Below are 27,655 nucleotides of genomic sequence, written 5' to 3'. Positions count from 1 at the left end.
CAGCTCAGACATCTTCATCTCAATCATTTCCAAAGACGTGTGGGGTCCCGCGAGAGCAGGGCCTGGCAACAAATATCTGAGCAGCGGAAGCAGCAGAATCAGAAGTAGCTGCGTCGCCCTCGAAATGTGATGTTGCTGCTGCTGTATTTGCTTCTGCGTCGATCAAAATTGACGCTCTTGATCGTCGCATTTGATCAACTCTGACATTGTAAACTCTCACATGTTAAACTCTAACATAGTTAAATATAATATTATACGCTTTAAAATACGATTAACTGTTATAGTGCAGAACCACATAATTGGAGGTATGGGATTATAATCGCATAAGAAACATTAGATCGCACTGTGCTCATTAGAATCACACTGTGGTTGTACGTATGGTAAGTTAATATGCCAACCGGGGGTAGGATATGCAGGATTAGAATCGAATTACAAAAATTCGAATCCCACTCGTCGTATTAGAATCACACTTTCCACTGTTGGATGCATGTGTCGTATCAATGGAATCGAATAGCCATATAAGTATATACAGTATACACAAATAAAGAGTATAACAATCACACATTGTAACATAAATATAATGAACATTATTTAAAACACGTATTTACAAATATATATTCCACTATTTAAAAACTCAGAATGTCGTCGTTTATGTGGGGACATGGAGCGCAGTGGATCGTATCGTCTAAGCTGCTTTTTGGAATCCGTGTGATAACCCAGTCACATCGCCTAACTCCAGTGACAGCACCTTACCCAAACTACATCTCCCCAACAAGGCAGCCTTACCGATGCTGTGTATTATGTTTATGGGATAACAGAGGTGTGTATTTTCCCGTACGCCTTGCCAAAAACGACTGATTGTCCGCTTAACAGCATAGCCTGTAAACCACCATTGGTGATAGTGTTGTTTGAGAGCAGCTATTAAAGTCGCTTTGGCAAAAGAGGTGGTGGCTGGCCAAACCATGCCTCGCTGTTTGTCTCCTGAGTGATGACGGATACAAACCAGACCAAGCGGAGACCACGTACCAGATCGGATTTTGGTTACTGATGTTAGAGTGATTGTGTTGCAAGTGTGGTCACTACGCGTCTGTACGTGCTCACTTCCGAAGCTCGGCGATGTTTGGCAACGCTACTGGGCTGCATTCACTTTAAATCGAGGACAATGGAGGGCATGGTGTTTTTCCATTTATTCAAAATAAGCGCATAATTACACACTGAGATGCACTTACATATTCATGCATGAAGCACAAAGGGCACATTACCCTTCGGTATGTTAATATACATGCGGATTGTACCTTCCAAAATTAACAATCGAATGCAAATATCCTGAAAGACAAAGGATTGGATCCTAGGGGGGGAGTTATAAGGCGGCTCAGAAGCAGAGCTCAATGCCATTTCGAGAGGGAACTTGATGAGGTTGGCCGCTCGACTCGTCGCTCTGCTGATCGCCCTTCAACCGCGAGACAACGCAGCCTGGCGAGCACAATTGCTGTGTCGACAGTTAGGCGACTTTGCGTCGGGAGAGTTCGTGGCGACATCTTCAGACGGGTTCCAGACATCGATAAACCGTGAATCTCCAAGTAAGTGTCTATTTTCGCGGATGAAATCTCAAACGTTTTCGTCGTTAAATTAGCGGGATTTTTTTGCGTCTCGGTTAGACGCGAGTGTCGTTCTTGTTTTATCAGTTAACAAAATCCAAAACTCAACGCTAAACATCATTGCGGCCGATAGCGTACATTTGACTCGATAACATCGCTGCTGTTACTACGCTCACATGGAGCAGAGACGCTCTCCACAGCCCCACGCACACGGAGGCAAGAAGCCATTCAATTGCTCTGTGTGTGGGAAATCCTTTTCATGGCCATCACATCTTCATAGTCACCAGAAAACACACACGGGCGAGAAGCCATTCCTGTGCCCTGTGTGTGGGAAGACATTTGCACAGTCATCACATCTTCAGAGTCATCAGAGAACACATACGGGCGAGAAGCCATTCCTGTGCCCTGTGTGTGGGAAGACATTTGCAGACTCATCAACTCTTCAAACTCATCAGAGAACACACACGGACGAGAAGCCATTCCTGTGCTCTGTGTGTGGGAAGACATTTACACAGTCATCAACTCTTCAAACTCATAAGAAAACACACACGGGCGAGAAGCCGTTCCTGTGCTCTGTGTGTGGGAAGGCATTTTCACAGTCGTCAAAACGGAACAGGCATCATGAGGTCCGCGATGATAGGAAGCTGAAATCAAAAGGTGAAATTCAAGGTGCTGCAATGAGTCCTGAAGAAGTTTCCACCTTCGATCCCATGCAGTTGGATCCCGAGAGATGGCTGGATGTAATGGAGTGGCTCGAGGATCAAACCGAGAGCTAGTGGTGCTTGAATATAATGTTGCATGCGGTTATACCTATTAAGCCGCCATGAGTACTTTTGTGTGTAATTCTGACCATTTAGTTTTACAGTTCGTTTGAGAGTTTCTTGACGTGCAGGTGGTGATTTTTGATGTTGTCGGATTACTTGGTGAAGTGGTGTGATGAGCAGTGGTTGTGAGATTGTTCAATTCCGGACAATATTGTAGTGTTTAAGTCTTCCTGTTGAGTTAAGGTTGGAATGCATCTGTAGTTAGATCTTTACTCAACATTTTAAACGGGTTTATTTTCAAGTATAAAGCTTTTTTTGGTTGGTAATAATCGACTTTAGGATGTACATTGATGACGCGTTCGTTGGATATATGGCCTTGACTTCAACATAGACGAACAGTGAACAAACGTGGTGAACTAATAAGGAAATCATGGGGAATGATACGTTAACGCTTTGGTATTCCTGGAACGGATATGGTTTGCATTGTACTGTAACTGTTTGAACATAGGACTTAATACATATGCGGTTGGAGTTTTAACGTAAAAATTAATGCAGATTAATAAAAACGTATTTTTAACAAATGTTTGTCCGTTTATTTATTTTACAATGTTCATAGCAAAAACGTGTTTTAAGCGAGTTTCAGGTGGAGGATCTTCGTCACACAAATCTGCCCTTAACCGGCAGCATCTTGGCTGTCTCTCCATTAACATGTGTCCCTGGAGGGGAAAGGTCCCCATTATTAATCTATTCGCAACGTTACGGTCCCTAATCATCAAGTATGACATGTGAACTGTAACACTATCAACGATAACCAGCCAACACAGCCCCAAACCTCGTTCCTCCCCCTCTCTCATTCTCGGCGTGAACCTCCACCCACACTTGGCCCCGCCTTCCCTTCTCGAACTCTCTCTATCTTGTTGTCACCACTTGTCCCTTAGTTGATGCACTGTCTTTACATCACCCACCTCTATGACCTCTACCTGACCCCGCCATGGGCGGAGTAACTTGGGGGACATACCCGGTGGCACCTGTAGGCAATACACCATGCCCTGTCCCCCACTACCCATGGAAGCACGTGTTCCCGTCGCCCGAGTTATTTTCATTGGCGGCTTGCGCTCTGGTGGGGATAGATCCTCGTTATGAATCATTTCGCAACGTTCAGGTCCATAACACCGATGTATACCGGGAAACACCTGTACTTAAAAAAACATGTAAATTGATAACATTATAAACAATAACACTAAACATTAAACGACAAAAAAATTATCAACTGGTTTTATAATTTATGGCACCATAAACGGAGGTACAGTATTTTAATCTCATTAGAAATATTAAAATCGCACTCTACACATGTATGTAAATTATCTGTTCAATCGAACCGGGGGTCGGATATGTGAACTGTGGGGGGTACAGGGCAAGAATCGCATTCAATTTTTAGAATAACAATATGGTCGTATTAGCATTTTATTGTGCTTGAATGTATGTTCCTATGATTGCTTTTTCATTGCTTTCATGGCTTTATTTTGGTGATTTCGAAAAGTGTATTGGTTTAGCCATGTTTGTTTGTTGTAGTACAGAGTTAGACTGATGGCCTTAATCTAAGCTGTCTTGTGGTTGTTGTTGTTGTTTGACTTGCATCCCACTGGGATTTTTGCACACAGCGTTGGTGTACGGTGTTTTTTCTGCAATATTTTGCTGTCTTTTCTTGGATTTTCTGTTTGCACTTAGTCACATATTCACTTTAAGATGTTTTTTGTTCATGTTTTTGTTTTTTGTTTGTTGCGGTTGCACCCGATTAAAGAGCTGAATGGCTCACAGGGCTATACCTAATAAATGAACTTGAACTTGAACTTGAAATGTTATGTGCAAATGCAAATCGTTCGTCGTAAATGCGAGGGAGGGGTTAAGAGGTGCACGTTTAATCCAGTGTTAACATTTATTTTAGCATCATATTTAAGGACACTGTTGTTAAGAATACGTCTGGACATGGCACGTGCCTTGTTCTACTCGATCAACCAAAATTAGTACAATGTCGGTCATACAGGAGTGTGATTTCATTCATGAGTAGTATTCACAGAGCCTATATGACACTAAACTACCTAAAGTTATGGTTAAACAAAGTAATCTTGAGTGACTTAATTCTCAGCTCAGACATGATCATCGCAATCATTTCCAATGACGTGTGGGGTCCTGCGAGAACAGGTCCCGACTACAAACAGCTGGGCAGCAGAATCGGACGTAGCTGCGTCGAACTCGAAATGTGATGTTGCTGCTGTTGTCGCTGCTGTTGTTGCTGCTGTTGTTGCTTCTGTTGCTGTAATAAACGCAGGGAGGTGGTGTTCCGTGATGGGATGACGCCTTTGATTAAAGTCTCTGATCAAACTCACCCGATTGACGCCCTTGATTGTCGCATTTGATCAACTCTGATATTGTATACTCTCACATGTTCAGCTCTATCATAGTGAAACATAATATTATAACCTATGAACTACAACCTATCCATTGTAACGCTGTAAAATAATATTACCTATTGGGTTTCACTCCCTCGTCGAGAAGACCGCTCTCTTCCTTTTCTAAAGTTACATGCTAATTTCTCTGCATTCACTTTAAATCGAGGACAAAGTTTTTCCATTTATTCAAAATAAGCGCACAATTACACACTGAGATGCACTTACACACTGAGATGCACAATTACACACTGAGAAGCACTTACATATTCGTGCATGAAGCACAATGGACACATTACCCTTCGGTATGTTAATAGACATGCGGATTGTGCATTCCAAAATTAACTTTCGAATGCAAATATCCTGAAAGACAAAGGATTGGATCCTAGGGGGGGAGTTATAAGGCGACTCAAAAGCAGAGCTCAATGCCATTTCGAGAGGGAACTTGATGAGGTTGGACGCTCGACTCGTCGCTCTGCTGATCGCCCTTCTACCGCGAGACAACGCAGCCTGGCGAGCACAATTGCTGTGTCGACAGTTAGGCAACTTTGCGTCGGGAGAGTTCGTGGCGACATTTTCAGACGGGTTACAGACATCAATATACCGTGAATCTCCAAGTAAGTGTCTATTTTCGCGGATGAAATCTCAAACGTTTTCGTCGTTAAATTAGCGGGATTTTTTTGCGTCTCGGTTAGACGCGAGTGTCGTTCTTGTTTTATCAGTTAACAAAATCCAAAACTCAACGCTAAACATCATTGCGGCTCACATGGAGCAGAGACGCTCTCCACAGCCCCACGCACACGGAGGCAAGAAGCCATTCAATTGCTCTGTGTGTTGGAAGTCCTTTTCATAGCCATCACATCTTCATAGTCACCAGAAAACACACACGGGCGAGAAGCCATTCCTGTGCCCTGTGTGTGGGAAGACATTTGCACAGTCATCACATCTTCAGAGTCATCAGAGAACACATACGAGCGAGAAGCCATTCCTGTGCCCTGTGTGTGGGAAGACATTTGCACACTCATCAACTCTTCAAACTCATCAGAGAACAGACACGGGCGAGAAACCATTCCTGTGCCCTGTGTGTGGAAAGTCATTTGCACAGTCATCACATCTTAAGAGTCATCAGAGAACACACACGGGCGAGAAGCCATTCCTGTGCCCTGTGTGTGGGAAGACATTTGCAGACTCATAAACTCTTCAAACTCATCAGAGAACACACACGGACGAGAAGCCATTCCTGTGCTCTGTGTGTGGGAAGACATTTGCACAGTCATCAACTCTTCAAACTCATAAGAAAACACACACGGGCGAGAAGCCATTCCTGTGCCCTGTGTGTAGGAAGACATTTGCAAAGTCATCACATCTTCATATTCACCAGAAAACACACACGGGCGAGAAGCCATTCCTGTGCCCTGTGTGTGGGAAGACATTTGCACAGTCATCAACTCTTCAAACTCATCAGAGAACACACACGGGTGAGAAGCCATTCCTGTGCCCTGTGTGTGGGAAGACATTTGCAGACTCATCAACTCTTCAAACTCATCAGAGAACACACACGGGCGAGAAGCCATTCCTGTGCTCTGTGTGTGGGAAGACATTTGCACAATCATCAACTCTTCAAACTCATAAGAAAACACACACGGGCGAGAAGCCGTTCCTGTGCTCTGTGTGTGGGAAGGCATTTTCACAGTCGTCAAAACGGAACAGGCATCAGGAGGTCCACGATGATAGGAAGCTGAAATCAAAAGGTGAAATTCAAGGTGCTGCATTGAGTCCTGAAGAAGTTTCCACCTTCGATCCCATGCAGTTGGATCCCGAGAGATGGTTGGATGTAATGGAGTGGCTCGAGGATCAAACCGAAAGCTCGGGGTGACTGAAACATAATATTGCATGTGGTTACACCTATTAAGCCATATCGAGTACTTTTGTGCGTAATTTTTACCATTTTAGTTATACAGTTTTTGTGAGAGTTTCGTGACGTGCACAGTGGTGGTTTGTAATGTTATCGGATTACTTGCTGAAGTGGTGTGATGAGCACTGGTCGTTAAATGTTTCTGTTGAGCTAAAGTTGGAAAGCGTCTATAGGTACATCTTTACTCAACATTTTAAACGGATTTTTTTCAAGTATATAGTTTTTTTTGGTTGGTGTTAATTGACTTTAGATAACCGATTTCAGTATGTACATTGATGACGCGTTCGTTGGATGTATGGCCTTGACTTCAACATAGACGCACAGGTGAACAAACGTGATGAACTAATAAGAAAATAATGGAGAATGATACTTTAACGCTTTGGTATTCCTGGAACGGATATGGTTTGCATTGTACTGTAACTGTTTGAACATAGGACATAATAAATATTCGGTTCGAATTTTAACGTCAACATTATTGCAGATTATTATTTGTTTCTTTCGGTTAAGTCACGTCTAAAGATAAAATAATAAATTAAATTAAATAATAGAATACGACGTTTCGATTGCAACACAAGCAATCATCATCAGGTATAATGAAATAGCGACATAAAATCTAACCAGAAAACTATAGACAGACATATTAGCAGACAGATATCACCAAGATACATAGCGAGAGCAACACAGGTAACAGAGAGGGGTGATCGTCTCTGTGTGGTGGCCTTAAATAGACAGAGGGGGGGGGGGGCGGAGGCAGAGAGAGGGAGGAGGGTTAGAGAAAAAATTAGCATATCAATGAGTGGTCAACAGACGTGGTGCTGCGAATGCGATGGCACGGCAAGCAAGCCTGAAAATCAGGAGAAGGACACACTAAAATTAAATAACCTAGTAAAATATCGAAATGTAATGTAATACAACACAGAGGGTCGGTCAACACACAATTAACGCATAGCCTGGTTGATTACGTATTTCAAAGATTGCTAAGTTAGAATTTAAGTGTGAACAATCTAAAGAGAGGACACAGGCAGAGAAAACAAGTCGCCAGAGAGAGAGAAAAAAGATAAGCTTAAAACTTCCCCGTAGAAGTGGTTCAATCTTAATTTTAGAACTTTCGTGACTGCAGGAATTATTATTTGTTTCTTTCGGTTAAGTCACGTCTAAAGATAAAATAATAAATTAAATTAAATAATAGAATACGACGTCGCTATTTCATTATACCTGATGATGATTGCTTGTGTTGCAATCGAAACGTCGTATTCTATTATTTAATTTAATTTATTATTTTATCTTTAGACGTGACTTAACCGAAAGAAACAAATAATAATTCCTGCAGTCACGAAAGTTCTAAAATTAAGATTATTGCAGATGAATAAAAACGTATTTTGAACAAATGTTTGTCCGTTCTTTATTTTAAAATGTTCCTAGTAAAAACGTGTTAAGCGAGTTTCAGGTGGAGGATCTCCGTCACACAAGTGTGCCCTTAACCGGCAGCATCTTGGCTGTCTACCCGATTAACACGTGTTCCTTGAGGGGAAAGGTCCCCGTTGATAATCGTTTCTCAACCTACCATTCCCTAATCCCGAAGTATGCCGGGGATACACTGTACTCTATAACATGTAAACTGTAACACTATAAACGAAAACACTAAACATTAAACGATTATAAACTAGTGTTTAAATTTAGAACCATATAAACGGAGGTAAGGTATTATAATCTCATTAGAAGCATTAGAATCGGTGTGGTCGTATTAGAATCACACTCTGCTCATATGTATGTATGGTCTACGTGCAAGGATCGGATAAAAATTGTTAAAATTACAACACGGTCGTATTACAATCACGATTTTCACTGCTAGATGAAGGTCTCATCTCAATGTCATCGAATAGCAAAAGACGGAATATTATTATATTAATACTTAGAAAAACACGACTGTCACATGACGAATTCTCAAACTGCAACACTCAAGTGAAAGAACTCAAGAAAAAAAGCCTAAAAAAAGAACAACAACAATGGACAAATCCTGAAAACAGTCATCACACGCATGTTAGTAGCTGTTAGAAGAAGACAACACCTAGCACCTTCAACTACACACATTGTACAGCCCCAAAGAACCAACTCGTAAATGTGGCGGTCTTTGACAGCCTTCGAACTTCTTACTTTCGTTCTCAATTAATGAAGACATTCTTGGCAAATGCTATCGCCGTCGCTCGTGATTTGCCTCCTAATTATTGGTTTCAGTTTCAAAAACCAACAAAATAGATGTCATGTCCTCAAGTATTCCAAACCACTATTGGTGATAGTGTTGTTTGAGAGCAGCTATTAAAGTCGTTTTGGCAAACGAGGTGGTGGCTGGCCAAACCATGCCTCGCTGTTGGTCTCCGGAGTGATGACGGATTGGTGCCGCGGGACGCAGCATCTCATCCGACAAGCGTTGCAGCAGCTGGGTGATGGCATCCGTGAGTTTGTCAACTTTCTCTTCAAGTTGAGGCCGTCTCCCTCGTGGTCTCCTCCCTCTGCGCGTGCTGTGGGTTGCTCATGGCCGAGGTGGAACTGCATGTTGAATCGGGTGTAGACGTTATTTTAGCAACATTTAAATACAGTATTGTGTTTAGAATGCGTCTCGACAAGGAAGGTGACTTGTTGGATCAGAGTTTTTCATCAAAGGCGTTATCCCATTACGGGACACCAACATGCTGCGTATATAACAGTAACAGAAGCAACTACAGCAGCTACGAAACCGTTCGATGGCAAAGCAGCGACTTCTGCTTCTGCTCAAACTGCTGCCCGAATGTTTGTGGCCGGCCCTGCTCTCGTGGGACCCCACACGTTCATGGAAATAATAGAGATGATCCTGAGCTGAGATTTAAGTTGACTTTGTTTAAACATAACTTAGTGTAAGTTAGTGCCATCGGTGTTTAGCGAATATTACCGAAGAATTAGCTCACACTCATTTATGACATAATTTGTCATAATTTTGGTTGATTAAGGAGAACAAGAAACCTACCATGTCGACGAATTCTTATCATATACAGTGTACTTAACTATATTGCTAAAATAACGTCAACACACGAATAAACTTGCAGGTCTTAGCCCCCTCATATCGTTGCTTCGCAGATGCTCGAGATTGAGTGTCCTGCTGTGGTCGAATTGTTTACTGTGATAACATTTGGCTGTTCAAAGCAGTCTGCAACCGTGAATTGTGCAGCTTGGAATAATTGAGGACATCACATCCATTTTGTTGGTTCTCGAAAACTGAGGCTTTCCATTCATTGTGGACCTTTTGATGCCTTTTAAGATGTGATGACTTCCCACACACAGAGCACAAGAATGGCTTCTCGCCCGTGTGTGTTCTCTGGTGCTTCTGAAGATTTGACGACTGTGCAAATGTCTTCCCACACACAGTGCACAGGAATGGCTTCTCGCCCGTGTGTGTTTTCTGATGGTCTTGAAGAGTTGACGAATGTGCAAATGTCTTCCCACACACAGGGCACCGGAATGGCTTCTCACCAGTGTGTGTTTTCCGATGACTCTGAAGAGTTGATGACTGTGCAAATGCCTTCCCACACACAGAGCACATGAACGGCTTCTCGCCCGTGTGTGTTCTCTGGTGTCTCTGAAGATGTGATGGCCATGAAAAGGACTTCCCACACACAGAGCAATTCAATGGCTTCTTGCCTCCGTGTGCGTGGGGCTGTGGAGAGCGTCTCTGCTCCATGTGAGCGTAGTAACAGCAGCGGTGTCATTGAGTCAAAAGTACGCTATCGGCCGCAAGGATGTTTAGCGTTGCGTTTTAGATTTCGTTAACTGCTAAAACAAGAACGACACTCGCGTCTAAGCGAGACGCAAAAAAATCCCGTTAATTAGACGACGAACACGTTCCGCGAAAATAGACACTTACTTGGAGATTCAAGGTATAGCGATGTCTGGAACCCGTCTGAAGCTGTCGCCACGAATTCTCTCGACGAAAAGTCGCCTCACTGTCGACACAGCAATTGTGCTCGCCAGGCTGCGTTGTCTCGCGGTTGAAGGGCGATCAGCAGAGCGACGAGTCGAGCGTCCAACCTCACCAAGTTCCCTCTCGAAATGGCATTGAGCTCTGCTTCTGAGCCGCCTTATAACTCCCCCCCTAGGATCCAATCCTTTGTCTTTCAGGATATTTGCATTCGATTGTTAATTTTGGAAGGTACAATCCGCATGTCTATTAACATACCGAAGGGTAATGTGCCCTTTGTGCTTCATGCATGAATATGTAAGTGCATCTCAGTGTGTAATTATGCGCTTATTTTGAATAAATGGAAAAACACGTTCCCCATGCCCTCCATTGTCCTCGATTTAAAGTGAATGCAGCCCAGTGGCGTTGCCAAAAATCGCCGAGCTTCGGGAGTGAGCACGTACAGACGCGTAGTGACCACACTTGCAATACAATCACTCTAACATCAGTAACCAAAATCCGATCTGGTACATGGTCTCCGCTTGGTCTGGTTTGTATCCGTCATCACTCTGGAGACAAACAGCGAGGCATGGTTTGGCCAGCCACCACCTCGTTTGCCGCAAGCGACTTTAATAGCTGCTCTCAAACAACACTGTCACCAATGGTTGTTTACAGGCTAGGCTGTTAAGCGGACAATCAGTCGTTTTGGGCAAGACGTATGGGAAAATACACACCTCTGTTATCCCATAAACACAATACACAGCATCGGTAAGGCTGCCTTGTTGGGGAGATGTATTTTTGGTAAGGTGCTGCAACTGGAGTTAGGCGATATGACTGGGTTATCACACGGATTCCGAAAAGCAGCTTAGACGATACGATCCACTGCGCTCCATGTCCCCACATAAACGACGACATTCTGAGTTTTAAAAAAGTGGAATATATATTTGTAAATACGTTTTTTAAATAATGTGTATTGTATCTATGTTACAATGTGTGATTGTTATACTCTTTATTTGTGTATACTGTATATACTCATATGGCTATTCGATTCCATTGATACGACACATTCATCCAACAGTGGAAAGTGTGATTCTAATACGACGAGTGGGATTCGAATTATTGTAATTCGATTCTAATCCTGCATATCCTACCCCCGGTTGGCATATTAACTTACCATACGTACAACCACAGTGTGATTCTAATGAGCACAGTGCGATCTAATGATTCTTATGCGATTATAATCCCATACCTCCAATTATGTGGTTCTGCACTATAACAGTTAATCGTATTTTAAAGCGTATAATATTATATTTAACTATGTTAGAGTTTAACATGTGAGAGTTTACAATGTCAGAGTTGATCAAATGCGACGATCAAGAGCGTCAATTTTGATCGACGCAGAAGCAAATACAGCAGCAGCAACATCACATTTCGAGGGCGACGCAGCTACTTCTGATTCTGCTGCTTCCGCTGCTCAGATATTTGTTGCCAGGCCCTGCTCTCGCGGGACCGCACACGTCTTTGGAAATGATTGAGTTGATGATGTCTGAGCTGATAATTAATTTAATAAAGAGTACTTTGTTTGTGTGTAGGTCTGTGTCATCGGGGATCAAGCGAACACTGCTTATGAATGAACTCGAACACCTTTATGACCGACATTCTACTAATTTTCGTTATGAATGAACTCGCACACCAGCATGCCGTCCATGGAGACGTGATCAACGTCAATACATAATAATCGTAATAAGCCGGATAAACCGAAAAGTACCCATTGTACCCATCAAACAGTCTGCTGGGTTGCCCCATGGGGGTATTGACCCATGGGCGAAACTGTAGGGGGCGCTACGCAACTGGCCGTGCTCCCGGCAGGTGAAGCTGCCAGCTCAGTCCGCTAAGACTCACTGTATAGCGACCCCTGCCTACTCGTAAGGTAAAGTTGTTTGGGCTGTTTTTATATATAGTATAAATTGATTATCTTTCATTTAATTTTATTTTTATTTTCTTGTTTTATTTAATTTAAATTTATGAATGATGCCCTGACTGGTGAGCATTTTAAATTTCGTTGTACTGGTGACAATGACAATAAACGATTATCTATCTATTATCTAATCGCAGCACCCAGCACCCATTTTTTACATAAATATACGTAATATTAGCGTAACTACCATTCGCACACTTGCATACACAGCACACTCACACAGCGCAGGGTCTGTGCCCACAGTGCACTGCACCACTGCGGCGCAGACCTTGCCAGACGTATGCTTTCGCTCTCTTTGCCGGCGGTAGTATTTATTTATATCGAATCAAAGTGAGCTTTCGCTTTTTGCCAGCTGTTTTATTTTTATCGAATCAGAGTGAGCTGTCAGGGCGGGGCCGTAAATAAATAAACGTCCAGATACGCACGCAGACGACCAAACCAGCGTAGTTGTTTAAGATGCATTATTCTAATCATTTTAATCCAATCCTAATCCTAAAACATCTTGGCTGTCTCCCCCATCAACATGTGGTCCTAGAGGGGAAAGGTCCCCGTTATAAATAGTTTAGCAACCTTCCGGTCCCTCGAAGTATACCGGAGATCACTTGTACTCTAAAACATGTAAACTGTAACACTCTAAAGATTACACTCAACATTAGACGACTATAAAATAGTTTTTTTTAATACGTCATTTATAACACCATAAGCGATATCCGCGATGTCTACCGCAGACATCGTTTCGGGCGATTGTGTTGCCTCCGAAACGTCGTGATTTATTTTGCTTTAATTCTACCTACGTGACTTTATCGAAAGAACCAAATAGTATTAATTCCTGCAGTCGTGAAAGCTTCAAAACAATGTTTGAATATCATTACAATTATTAGAATCACAATGTGATCGTATTAGAATCACACTTTGCGCATGTATGTGTAATGTACGTGCAAGCGAACTGTGCTTGTATGTATGTAATATGGCCTTTGGATATGCGAACAGGAGGTCGTATATGGGGGGGGGGGGTGCAGGATTAGGATCGGATTAAAATGATTAGAATAACACTATGGTGGTATTAGAATTACACTGAGCTAGAATGTACGTTATATGTAGATGCACATCGGGAGTCGAGAATGCAAAATTTGAGGTGCGCGGTTTTGATCGCATTAAAATTATTATAATAACAACGTGGTCCTATTAGAATCACGCTATCTACTGCTGCTGATGTTCGGGTGGCGGCCTTCGATTGGGGCTCAGATTTTCCTTTACTCGCCTGGTTGGTGCCACGGGACGCAGCGTCTCATCCGACAGGCGTTGTAGCAGCTGGGTGATGGCACCCGTGAGTTTGTCAACTTTCTCTTCAAGTTGAGGCCGTCTCGCTCGTGTTTACTTTGTTTAATCATAACTGTGTGTAGGTTAGTGCCATCGGGGCTTAGTGAATACTACTCATGAATGAACTCATACTTCTTTCGGATATGAATTGAAATAATGTTGGTAGAACAAGTCGCCTGCCTTTTCAAGACGAAATTGTTATCTTCAAGTGCGTTCGTAAATATACTGCTAAAATACACAGCATAGGCAAGGCTGCTTTGTTGGGGAGATGTAGTTTGGGTAAGGCGCTGTGACCGGTTGATGACACGGATTCTGAGTTAAACACTCGCTGCTTTGCCCCGTCGACAGCAGCGAAGGCTGTCATATACCGCCCCATTTACGAGTTGGCTGTATGATGTGTATAGTTGAAGGTGCTAGGTGTTGTCTTCTTCTAACAGCTACGAACGTGCGTGTGTTGTCTGTTTTTACGATTTGTCCATTGATGTTGTTCTTTTTATTGCGGCGTTTTTTGTTGAGTTCTGTCACTTGAGTGTTGCAGTTTGTTTAAGAATTCGTCACGTGAGCGTGGTGTTATGCTTGTGGGAATTTCTCTTTGTCACAATTTGTGATTGTTATAATAATTGTAACGATTCATAATCTCACGAGTTTATAATGGGTTTGTGCGTGTATTTATATAAATAAATTCCGTCTTTTGTTATTCGATGAAATCTAGCAGTGAAAATCGTGATTGTAATATGACCATGTTGTAATTGTAATAATTTGTATACGATCCTTGCACGTACACTATACATACATATTAGCTATTCGTATACGACCACACTGTGATTCTAATGCTTCTAATAATATTATAATACCTTATCTCCGATTATATGGTTGTAAATTAAAACACTAGTTTATAATCGTTTAATGTTTAGTGTTATCGTTTATAGTATTACAGTTTACATGTTATAGAGTACAGTTTAACCCCGACATACTTCGGGATTAGTGACTGGTACGTTGATGAACGATTAACTACGGGGACCTTTCACCTCAAGGAACACGTGTTAATCGTGTAGACAGCCAAGATGCTGCCGGTTAAGGGCACACTTGTGTGACGGAGATCCTACACCTGGAATTATGTGAACATGTTTTTGCTAGGAACATTATAAAATAAAGACCGGACAAACATTTGTTAAAAATACGTTTTTATTCATCTGCAATATTTTTTACGTCAAAACTAGAAGGGAATATTTATTACGTCCTATGCTCCAGTACAATGCAAACCATTTCCGTTCCAGGAACACCAACGCGTTAAAGTATCATTCCCCATTATTTCCTTATTAGTTCACCACATTTGTTCACTGTGCGTCTATGTTGAAGTCAAGGCCATATATCCAACGAACGCGTCATCAATGCACATCCTTAAATCGGTTATCTAAAGTCGATTAATACCAACCAAAAAAAGCTATATGCTTGAAAAAACCCGTTTAAAATGTTGAGAAAAGATCTAACTGAAGATGCATTCCAACTTTAGCTCAACAGGAAGACTTAAACACTACAATATTGTCCGGAATTGAATCATATCACAACCACTGCTCATCACGCCACTTCGGCAAGTAATCCGATAACATTACAAACCACCATTGTGCACGTCATTAAACTCTCACAAAAACTGTAAAACTAAAACGGTCAAAATTACACACAAGTTATCGATACGGCTTTAAAGGTATAACCACCTGACGTAATATTTGTTCAGTCATCCCTGACTCTCGGTTTGATCGTCGAGCCACTCCATTACATCCATCCATCTCTCGGGATCCAACTGCATGGGATCGAAGGCGGAAAATTCTTCAGGACTCATTGCAGCACCTTGAACTTCAGCTTTTGATTTCAGTTTCCTATCATTGTGGACCTTCTGATGCGTGTTAAGATTTGACGACTGTGAAAATGCCTTCCCACACACAGAGCACATGAATGGCTTCTCGCCCGTGTGTGCTCTCTGATGAATCTGAAGATGTGATGACTGTGCAAATGTCTTCCCACACACAGAGCACAGGAATGGCTTCTCGCCCGTGTGTGTTCTCTGGTGACTCTGAAGATGTGATGACCGTGCAAATGTCTTCCCACACACAGGGCACAGGAATGGCTTCTCGCCCGTGTGTGTTTTCTGGTGACTCTGAAGATGTGATGACTTTGCAAATGTCTTCCCACACACAGGGCACAGGAATGGCTTCTCGCCCGTGTGTGTTCTCTGGTGTCTCTTAAGACATGATGGCCATGAAAAGGACTTCCCACACACAGAGCAATTCAATGGCGTCTTGCCTCCGTGTGCGTGGGGCTGTGGAGAGCGTCTCTGCTCCATGTGAGCGTAGTAACAGCAGCGGTGTTATCGAGTCAAAAGTACGCTATCGGCCGCAAGGATGTTTAACGTTGAGTTTTGGATTTTGTTAACTGCTAAAACAAGAACGACACTCGCGTCTAACCGAGATGCAAAAAAATCTCGCTAATGTGACGGCGAACACGTTTAAGAGTTTATCCGCGAAAATAGACACTTACTTGGAGATTCACGGTATATCGATGTCTGGAACCCGTTTGAAGATGTCGCCACGAACTCTCCCGAAGCAAAGTCGCCTCACTGTCGACACAGCAATTGTGCTCGCCAGGCTGCGTTGTCTGGCGGTTGAAGGGCGATCAGCAGAGCGACGAGTCGAGCGTCCAACCTCATCAAGTTCCCTCTCGAAATGGCATTGAGCTCTGCTTCTGAGCCGCCTTATAACTCCCCCTTTCGGATCCAATCCTTTGTCTTTCAGGATATTTGCATTCGATTGTTAATTTTGGAAGGTACAATCCGCATGTCTATTAACATACCGAAGGGTATTGTGCCCATTGTGCTTCATGCATGAATATGTAAGTGCATCTCAGTGTGTAATTGTGCGCTTATTTTGAATAAATGGAAAAACTTTGTCCTCGATTTAAAGTGAATGCAGAGAAATTAGCATGTAACTTTAGTAATAAAATAATACAAAATAAAACATAATAAAATAATTATTATGTTAAAACATAATAAAATAATTATTATGTTTTATTTTTATTATTTTATTACTTCCCTTCTACGTGACTTTACCGAAAGAACCAAGAAGAAAAAAGAGTACTTTGTTTGTGTGTAGGTCTGTGTCATCGGGGATCAGCGAACACTGCTTGTGAATGAACTCGCACACCTTTATGACCGACATTGTACTAATTCTGGTTGATCGAGACGAACAAGGCACGTGCCATGTCCAGACGAATTGATATTAACAATATTGTCCTTAAATATAATGCTAACACTGGATTAACGTTAACACTGGATTAAACATGCACATTTTTAACCCTGCCTAGCATTTATGACTAACGATTCGCATTTGCACATGACATATATTCAAGCACAGTAAAATGCGCATACGAACATATTGTTACTAGAATAATTTTAATGCGATTCTAACCCTGCAAACCCCCACAGTTCGCATATCCGTCCCCCGATTCGATTGAACGTATACTTTACATATGTAATGCGGGCGTAAGCGACCTTCCGGATGTGACGTCACGGGGGGTGGAGTCATGTGACGTGGGGGGAAGGTTCGGGGCCTTAAGCGGGTAAACCGGAAGGGGAAGGCAGTCGGGGTGTGAGCGGAAAAGAGTGAGGCCACGCGGGCGAGTGTGGAGAGGGGGGGCGCCGACGGCCATCGGGAGCCAACCCCGAAGATAAGAGGAAGCTGCGGAGTGGTGTGGAGCTGCAGAGGAGACAGCCAGGAGGGCTGCGTGTTAGAGGCAGCGGTGTGGCTGCCAGGAGGAGCTGCGGAGAGAGAGAGAGAGAGCAAGAAGCTGTCAGAGCTGCGGAGGGAGAAGAGCAGCAGCGAGTACAGCCGAGGGGGGCTGTGTGAGAGAAACAGCAGCGGAGCTGCTGTTGTGGATCGGGCCGACATTGGAGTCAGCACCGTGGAGAAGCTACAGAGTAGAGACAGCCGTGTGGGTGTACAGCACGAACCGAATAATAAAGGACACTGAGCCAGACATCGTGGTCCAGTCGTTTATTACACTGGTGTCGGAAGTGCAACGGCATGTCGAAACAAGTGAGGAAGAAAGTTAATCCGGCGCCTGCATCGGCTTCTTCGTCCGACGACAACGAACTCCCTCCAACCACGGATCCTGTTGGGGTGGTGGAGGAGAACCCGGCTGAGGCGACCACGGGAACGGGAGTGGAGGATGTTGGCGCGGTGGCGGGTCCGTCGACATCATCAGACGCGGATCAACGTTGGCAAGCGATGGCGGTACAACTGGAGGCACTTAAGGACGTCCTGGCGCATCTATGCCATCTCGTCGCGCCAGGGACGATGGATGATGCAAGTGGTGCTCCGCGGGCCGCCACGTTGCCTGTCCTGCCGCCGCCATTGCCCACGCGGCAAGAGGCCGCCATTTTGCGCGCTCCGTGGCGCCAAACCGCCATCTTGGCCACGCCACGGGCCGACGCCATTTTGAATTTGCCATCACAACCACCACCATTGGAAGACGGCGGGAAGAGGAGTCGGAGTCGCCACCTTACAACGGTTAAAGAATTTTCCGTCGGTGGGGACTGGAGCGCGTTCGCCTGCCGCTTCTTGGCGGCGGTACGCACAGCAAGATGGACCGATGCGGAGGCTTTGGAGGTGTTGCCGACTCTCCTGGACGACGAATCTGTCCGATTCTTCCGTTCCATAACGACCGATAAGAAGGCAACTTTATGTGGTGTTTTTCAAGAAATGGCCGATGCTTATGAGCCACCAGATGATGCGCATCGGCGATTCGCTCAACGACAACGAGCACCAGAGGAGTCGCCCGTGGCGTTCAGGGGTGCGGTGCTGGAGCTGGCCATGGCAGCTTATCCTGAGACGCCACAGGACCTGCTCGAGCCTCTCATATTAGGGAAAATGTTGGAGCTGTCTCGGGATCTAGGGATCCCCATGCCTGTGTGTGGGCATGAGAAGCTAACTTCCCGGACGGCTGCTAAGTGTCTCGATGCGCAATTCAACCTCCGTCGCTGGAAACAAGTGACGGCGTGGACGGGGGGGCCCGTCAAAGAAGGGGATGCGCTGGGGTGGAACCCTGCGCAGGCCGTCTATGTTCCGGATGACCGGGGCCCTCAACAATTGACGGCCGCCTCCGCTCCATGGACGGGACGCGGCGGGCCGAGACCGCGCGCGGTGCTACCAGAACGGGGCCGTCAGGAGGCGAGGCCTGCGCTTCGGCGCAACGAGGCCGAATGTTTCCGCTGCGGGCGTAGGGGCCACTACGCCAGAGACTGCTGGGCCCGCTTCCCGGCTCCGCCGCAGCAGGAGGCCTCGGCACCGGTCAAGTCGGCTAAAGATCCTCCGAAACAGGCATGTCGGCACGCACCAGACACTCGGCAAGGCTTTCCACCTCACCCACCACCTGTATTGCGCGATCCTATTGTTGTTGTTAAAGAAAGGCCATCGACGGGGCCTTGTCATTCAGTTACGCAGTGGCGCAAATTGGCACGGAGAGTTGTCGCGGCCGCTACGGGTTCGTCCACTGTACCGGGGTCCATACAAGGTGTGGACGTGCGCATTTTGGTCGACTCGGGGGCGTCTGCGACTATTATATCGGATGTCATTTTCCATCTGTTGGGCATTCCGTCGGGGGCTGTGCGTCCGGTTTATGGGTCGTGCGTCGCTGCGAACGGGGGTAGCATGGGTATCGTGGGTCAGGTGGATGCTAAGATATCTATTGGGGATGTGTCGGCCTCGGGTGTTGTGTTGATATCGAGATCTTTGGCGGTTCCTTGTTTGTTAGGCACCGATTTTTTGGCTAAGATGCCCATTTTGATCAAAGTCAATGAGAATTGTATTGAACTGCCGGGGGGCCGTCAAATCTCGTTTCTGCCGTCGCCCTGGGGGCGACCTGCTTCGGCCGTACAAGTGCAGGCGCTGTCCGTCGCATCTGTGGACATCCCACCTGGTACACAGATGCTTATACCCTTGCGGTATCGGAAGCCCCTGCCTGATCGGCTAGGAGCAGTAGGGGTCTTGTTGTCACCGTCCGCCACGATAACAACCGGGTTGGCGTTAGTGGGGGCACAGACCATCGTCCGGCCGGATCAATTACCGTTTTTACAGGTGCTTAATGCGGGGGGAGAAAACGTCCGTGTCCCGGCCGGTACGGTTGTGGCACATGCCACTACGGCGTTTGCGACCCATGATTGTCCACATAGCCGGGGTCTGTTGCTGCTGACTCTCCCCTGCCTGCGTCCATTGATTTTGCTAGAGCGCCTGTCGTACCTGTTCCAGACAGGCCGGCCGTGACATTGCGGGGGACGAGGGGCCCTGCTCGGAGGACGCCTGCCAGGTCTGCGGGACCTTCGAGCCCTGCAGCCCTTCCGACCCAGCTGCGGGCACGGTCACAGGACAAGCCCAAGACTAACTCTTTAGAGACACGGGACGGCGGTAGACTTCCAGCTGCGACAGGGGGATTACCCCCTGTCGTTCCTCGACTTTCATCGCGTTCCCGTTCTGCGAGTGGGCCGCCGACCGTCCGGGACGGGCCGGCGACCCGCACACGTTCCAAATCGCTTACGTTTCGTTGATTGTTGTTGTCTTGTTATTTTTTTCTTACAGTTGTATTTATTGCATGCTTTTTGTACGTTCGTTGATGTTAATTGCGTTGTTGTTGTTGTTCTTGCTGTTACATTGTATGCTTAGTGTCCTTTAGGGGGGGAAGCTCGGTTCGCCGCATTACGATTTGCTATTGGTCAGCCGAGGTCGGCTGGGATTTTTCTACGGGGGAGGGTGGTGTAATGCGGGCGTAAGCGACCTTCCGGATGTGACGTCACGGGGGGTGGAGTCATGTGACGTGGGGGGAAGGTTCGGGGCCTTAAGCGGGTAAACCGGAAGGGGAAGGCAGTCGGGGTGTGAGCGGAAAAGAGTGAGGCCACGCGGGCGAGTGTGGAGAGGGGGGGCGCCGACGGCCATCGGGAGCCAACCCCGAAGATAAGAGGAAGCTGCGGAGTGGTGTGGAGCTGCAGAGGAGACAGCCAGGAGGGCTGCGTGTTAGAGGCAGCGGTGTGGCTGCCAGGAGGAGCTGCGGAGAGAGAGAGAGAGAGCAAGAAGCTGTCAGAGCTGCGGAGGGAGAAGAGCAGCAGCGAGTACAGCCGAGGGGGGCTGTGTGAGAGAAACAGCAGCGGAGCTGCTGTTGTGGATCGGGCCGACATTGGAGTCAGCACCGTGGAGAAGCTACAGAGTAGAGACAGCCGTGTGGGTGTACAGCACGAACCGAATAATAAAGGACACTGAGCCAGACATCGTGGTCCAGTCGTTTATTACACATATGTAGTGGTGGTATTGACGTGCGCCGACTGTGACAGTGATGGATCACGGGGCGGCGCGGGGTGCGGGGTTGGGCACGCGTTGTGGGTGTGGTGTGGACGCGCGCGCCGGGAGTGAGAGATGACGGGGCGGCGCGGCGTGAGTGGTGAGGCACGATGAGATGTGGGAAAAGAGGATCGTAGCCAGCGCCCGGCGATTGGTCGAATAAGTGGGTGCTCGCAGCGACGTCCGCAGGTGGGGTATAAAGGGGGACGCGCGAGAGCACTCGGGGAGAGTTACCCAGTTGAAGACCCGAAGACGGAGCTGAAGACTTAGTCAGTGGCGTTAGTCGCCGAGTAGCTAAGTGGATGTTGGTCATCCGAGTAGCTCAGTGGCGTTAGTCGCCGAGTAGCTAAGTGGATGTTGGTCATCCGAGTAGCTCAGTGGGCGTTAGTCGCCAAGTAGCTAAGTGGGTGTTTGTCACCCGAGTACTAAGTGGATGTTGGTCATCCGAGTAGCTCAGTGGGCGTTAGTCGCCAAGTAGCTAAGTGGGTGGTTGTCACCCGAGATACAAAGTAGGTGTTAGTCACCTGTAACCAAGTTTGATAAAATAAAGAGTGTGTTACCCGTGAAGTCGTCTCCCGCCGAGTTACTACACTACACATACATATGAGCGATTAAAATGCTTCTAATGACATTCTCATACCGTAACTATTATACATACATATGCGCAGAGTGTGATTCTAATACGATCACGTTGTAATTCTAATACTTGCAATGAGATTATAATACCGTACCTCTGTTTTTGCTGTTATAAATGATTAAACTAGTTTATAGTAGTTTCATGTTTTGTGTTATCGTTTATAGTGTTACAGTTCACGTGTCATAGCGTACAGGATTCCCTGTATACTTGATGATTAGGGACCGTAACGTTGTGAATCGATTTATAATGGGGCCCTTTCCCCTCCAGGAACACATGTTAATGGGGAGACAGCCAAGATGCTGCCGGTTAAGGGCAGATGTGTGACGAAGATCCTCAACCAGAAACTCGCTTAAAACACGTTGTTGATATGAATAAATAAACGGACACACATTTGTCAAAAAAAACGTTTTTATTCATCTGCAATCATTTTTAAGTCAAAACTCGAACCGAATGTATTATGTCCTATGTTCAAACAGTTACAATACAATGCAAACCATATCCGTTCCAGGAATACCAACGCGTTAAAGTATCATTCCCCATTATTTCCTTATTAGTTCACCACATTTGTTCACTGTGCGTCTATGTTGAAGTCAAGGCCATATATCCAACGAACGCGTCATCAACGTACATCCTTAAATCGGTTATCTAAAGTCGATTAATACCAACCAAAAAAAGCTATATGCTTGAAAAAACCCGTTTAAAATGTTGAGAAAAGATCTAACTAAAGATGCATTCCAACTTTAGCTCAACAGGAAGACTTAAACACTACAATATTGTCCGGAATTGAATCATATCACAACCACTGCTCATCACGCCACTTCGGCAAGTAATCCGATAACATTACAAACCACCATTGTGCACGTCATGGGATCGAAGGCGGAAAATTCTTCAGGACTCATTGCAGCACCTTGAACTTCAGCTTTTGATTTCAGTTTCCTATCATTGTGGACCTTCTGATGCGTGTTAAGATTTGACGACTGTGAAAATGCCTTCCCACACACAGAGCACAGGAATGGCTTCTCGCCCGTGTGTGCTCTCTGATGAATCTGAAGATGTGATGACTGTGCAAATGTCTTCCCACACACAGAGCACAGGAATGGCTTCTCGCCCGTGTGTGTTCTCTGGTGACTCTGAAGATGTGATGACCGTGCAAATGTCTTCCCACACACAGGGCACAGGAATGGCTTCTCGCCCGTGTGTGTTTTCTGGTGACTCTGAAGATGTGATGACTTTGCAAATGTCTTCCCACACACAGGGCACAGGAATGGCTTCTCGCCCGTGTGTGTTCTCTGATGAGTTTGAAGAGTTGATGAGTCTGCAAATGTCTTCCCACACACCGGGCACAGGAATGGCTTCTCGCCCGTATGTGTTCTCTGATGACTCTGAAGATGTGATGACTGTGCAAATGCCTTCCCACACACAGGGCACAGGAATGGCTTCTCGCCCGTGTGTGTTCTCTGATGACTCTGAAGATGTGATGACTGTGCAAATGCCTTCCCACACACAGAGCAATTGAATGGCTTCTTGCCTCCGTGTGCGTGGGGCTGTGGAGAGCGTCTCTGCTCCATGTGAGCGTAGTAACAGCAGCGGTGTTATCGAGTCAAAAGTACGCTATCGGCCGCAATGATGTTTAGCGTTGAGTTTTGGATTTTGTTAACTGCTAAAACAAGAACGACACTCGGGTCTAACCAAGACGCAAAAAATACCGTAAAATTGACGACGAACACGTTTAAGAGTTTATCCGCGAAAATAGACACTTACTTGGAGATTCACGGTACATCGATGTCTGGAACCCGTCTGAAGATGTCGCCACGAACTCTCCCGACGCAAAGTCGCCTAACTGTCGACACAGCAATTGTGCTCGCCAGGCTGCGTTGTCTCGCGGTTGAAGGGCGATCAGCAGAGCGACGAGTCGAGCGTCCAACCTCATCAAGTTCCCTCTCGAAATGGCATTGAGCTCTGCTTCTGAGCCGCCTTATAACTCCACGCCCTAGGATCCAATCCTTTGTCTTTCAGGATATTTGCATTCGATTGTTAATTTTGGAATGCACAATCCGCATGTCTATTAACATACCGAAGAGCAATGTGCCCATTGTGCTTCATGCATGAATATGTAAGTGCATCTCAGTGTGTAATTGTGCGCCTATTTTGAATAAATGGAAAACTTTGTCCTCGATTTAAAGTGAATGCAGAGAAATAGCAATATTCAGTATGTATATATAAAATAATCGCACAAACCCAATATTACATACATACATGTTACATACATACATGTTACATACTTACGACTGTAGTGTGATTCGAAGAGGATTACGAAGTGATTCGAATAATTCGAATGCGATTAGAATATCACACTTCAATGTAGGTTGTTCTAATCTATAACACTAGTTAATAATGTTATTGTATAGCCTTATAATGTATAGCTTGAGGCCCTGGGTGCCTCAAGGTTCCGCCACGTGCAAAGGCAACCGGTGCCTGGAGCCTGGTCAAATTCTTCAAAAGAAGCCAGGGACCTGCCTAATCCTTCAAGGCTTCGGTGCGAACCCTTGACGCCCCGAAATGCACAAGAATCTACCATGGGCGCGGGACGGGCGTCGAGAACCAGGTCAAAATGCGCAAGGTTGCGCTTGAAGGCTCCAGGCCCAATATCAACACTGTATAGTGCTATTCGGTGCCATTCAGATCGAACATTCTACCAACAGTGGGCAGCTTGATTCTAATACGACCATGGTGCGATTGTAATAATTTTGATGCGATTATAAATCTGGTACCACCCAGGCCGCATTTACGACTCCCGATGTGCATCTACATTTAACATACATTCTAGCTCAGTGTTATTCTAATACTACCAAAGTGCTATTATAATCGTTTTAATCCGATCATAATCCTGCACCCCTCGTTCGCATATCCGACCACCGGTTCGCATGTCCAAAGGCCATAGATGCATATTACATGCAAACGAGCACAGTTCGCTTGCACGTACGCTATACATACATATGCGCAGAGTGTGATTTTAATACGATCACGTTGAAATTATACTACTTGTAATGAGATTATAATACCGTACCTCTGTTTTTGCTGTTATAAATGATGAAACTAGTTTATAGTAGTTTAATGTTTCGTGTTATCGTTTATAGTGTTACAGTTCACATGTCTTAGCGTACAGGATTCCCTGTATACTTGATGATTAGGGACCGTAACGTTGTGAATCGATAAATAAACGGACACACATTTGTTAAAAAAACGTTTTTATTCATCTGCAATCATTTTTAAGTCAAAACTCGAACCGAATGTATTAAGTCCTATGTTCAAACAGTTACAATACAATGCAAACCATATCCGTTCCAGGAATACCAACGCGTTAAAGTATCATTCCCCATTATTTCCTTATTAGTTCACCACATTTGTTCACTGTGTGTCTATGTTGAAGTCAAGGCCATATATCCAACGAACGCGTCATCAATGTACATCCTTAAATCGGTTATTTAAGTGTCCTTAAATATGATGCTAAAATAAATGTTAACACTGGATTAAACGTGCACGTCGTAATCCCTCCCTCGCATTTACGACTAACGATTTGCATTTGCACATAACATACATTCAAGCACAGTAAAATGCAAATACTACCATATTGTTTTCTAAAATTTGAATGCGATTCTTGCCATTTACCCTCCACAGTTCACATATCCGACCCCCGGTTCGATTGAAGAGATACTTTACATACATATGTGTAGAGTGCGATTGTAATACTTTTAATGAGATTTAAATACCGTACCTCCGTTTATGGTGCTATAAATTATAAAACCAGTCGATATTTTTTTTGTCGTTTAGTGTTATTGTTTATAGTGTTATAAATTTGCATGTGTTTAAGTACAGGTGATTCCCCGTATACTTCGGTATTCTGGACCTGAAGGTTGCGAAACGATTCATAACGAGGACCTTTCCCCACCAGAGCGCAATCCGCGAATGAAAAGAACTCGGGGCGGCGGGAACACGTGCTTCCATGGGCAGTGGGGGACAGGGCATGGTTGTATTGCCTACAGGTGCCACCGGGAAAATCCCCCAAGTTGCTCCGCCCATGGCGGGGACAGGTAGAGGTCATAGAGGTGGGTGATGTAAAGACAGTGCATCAACTAAGGGACAAGATAGAGAGAGTTCGAGAAGGGAAGGCGAGACCAAGTTTGGGCGGAGGTTCTCGCCGAGAATGAGAGAGGGGGAGGATCGAGGTTTGAGGCTGTGTTGGCTGGTTGCTGTCTCGTCGTCGTCGCTATATCGTGACGCCTGGGTTCTAAGCCGCGTTAACGGCTAAATCAAAGAACCCTCTGCAGTGTGAGTCCGGAGTCATTACAATTGTAACGATTCATTATTTCACGGGCTAATATTGGGTTTGTGCGATTATTTAACATATTCATACTGAATATTGCTATTTGATGCCATTGAGATGGAATATTCATCCAATAGCGGACAGCTTGATCCTAATACCACCAAAGTGTTATTCAAATATTTGTAATCCCATCCTGATCCTGCACCTTCCATTTCACATATCCCACCCTTGGTTCGCACGTCCATATTACATGCATACATTTTACATACAGACATATGACATACAGACATGTTACATACTTACGAGCATAGTGTGATTCTTAGAGGACCACGGTGTGAAGCTAAGAATTCGAATGAGATTCGAATAGCACACTTCAATGTACGGTGTTCTAACCTGTAACACTAGTTTATGATGTTATTTTATAGCGTTATAATGTGTCGCTCATAGCTTATATTGTTAGAGTTCACAACATTATAGTTTACTATAACACTAGTTTGTAGTGTTATTTTAAAGCGTTGCAATGTATAGCTCAAAGTTTAAAGGTTATATTGTTAGAGTTTATAATGTTAGAGTATGCAATGTGAGTTTACAATTTGAGATTTTGTGGACGTGCCCTGTTCTCGTGGGACCCGACACAGATTTGTAAATAATTGCTATGATTATGTCTGAGCTGGGATGAGCGACGAATGTTTACTTTGTTTAATCATAACTGTGTGTAGGTTAGTGCCATCGGGGCTTAGTGAATACTACTCATGAATGAACTCATACTTCTTTCGGATAGAAATTGAAATCTTGCTGGTAGAACAAGTCGCCTGCCTTTTCTAGACGAATTGTTATCTTCAAGTGCGTCCGTAAATATAGTGCTAAAATAAGCAGCATAGGGAAGGCTGCCTTGTTCGGGAGATGTAGTTTGGCTAAGGCGCTGTGGCCGGGTGATGACCCGGATTCTGAAACAATGAAGTTAAACACTCGCTGCTTGTCCCCATCGACAGCAGCGAAGGCTGTCATATACCGCTCCATTTACAAGTTGGATGTATAATGTGTATAGTTGAAGGTGCTAGGTGTTGTCTTCTTCTAACAGCTACTAACGTGCGTGTGTTGTCTGTTTTTAGGATTTGAGCAGCACTGGGACACTGACCATGTCATGGTCCACCTAATTCCTGCATACAGGCAGAAACGAAAGCTCTGTAAACCTGCTGTGAGGACATTTAAACAGTGGACTAGTGAGGCTATAGAGGAATTGCGGGCGTGCTTGGACTGTACTGACTGGGATATGTTCACGACTGCTACCAATAGTCTGGATGAACTCACAGAGGCTGTGACGTCGTACATCAGCTTCTGTGAGGATTGCTGTATTCCAACACG

General features: G+C 45.0%; 1 protein-coding gene and 1 pseudogene across 1 annotated transcript in view; one reads left to right on the top strand and one right to left on the bottom strand.

Annotated features, from left to right (window-relative positions):
• LOC144953344 (uncharacterized) overlaps positions 1-22,319 on the top strand; it is a 201,380-nt pseudogene extending 179,061 nt beyond the window's left edge.
• Positions 22,320-22,775: 456 nt separating this feature from the next.
• The window catches only part of LOC144953343 (uncharacterized), a gene marked incomplete at its 5' end in the record, with an annotated part of 44,366 nt that continues 39,486 nt past the window's right edge, over positions 22,776-27,655 (bottom strand). Inside the window, one exon of the mRNA XM_078883905.1 lies at positions 22,776-23,459. Within this exon, the coding sequence (XP_078740031.1) occupies positions 22,776-23,459 (684 nt within the window). The remainder of the gene's footprint in view (positions 23,460-27,655) is intronic.

The sequence above is a fragment of the Lampetra fluviatilis genome, chromosome 74 (genome assembly GCF_964198595.1).
Source record: "Lampetra fluviatilis chromosome 74, kcLamFluv1.1, whole genome shotgun sequence".
Lineage (NCBI taxonomy): Eukaryota > Metazoa > Chordata > Hyperoartia > Petromyzontiformes > Petromyzontidae > Lampetra > Lampetra fluviatilis.
This window is presented reverse-complemented; position numbering and strand designations above follow the sequence as displayed.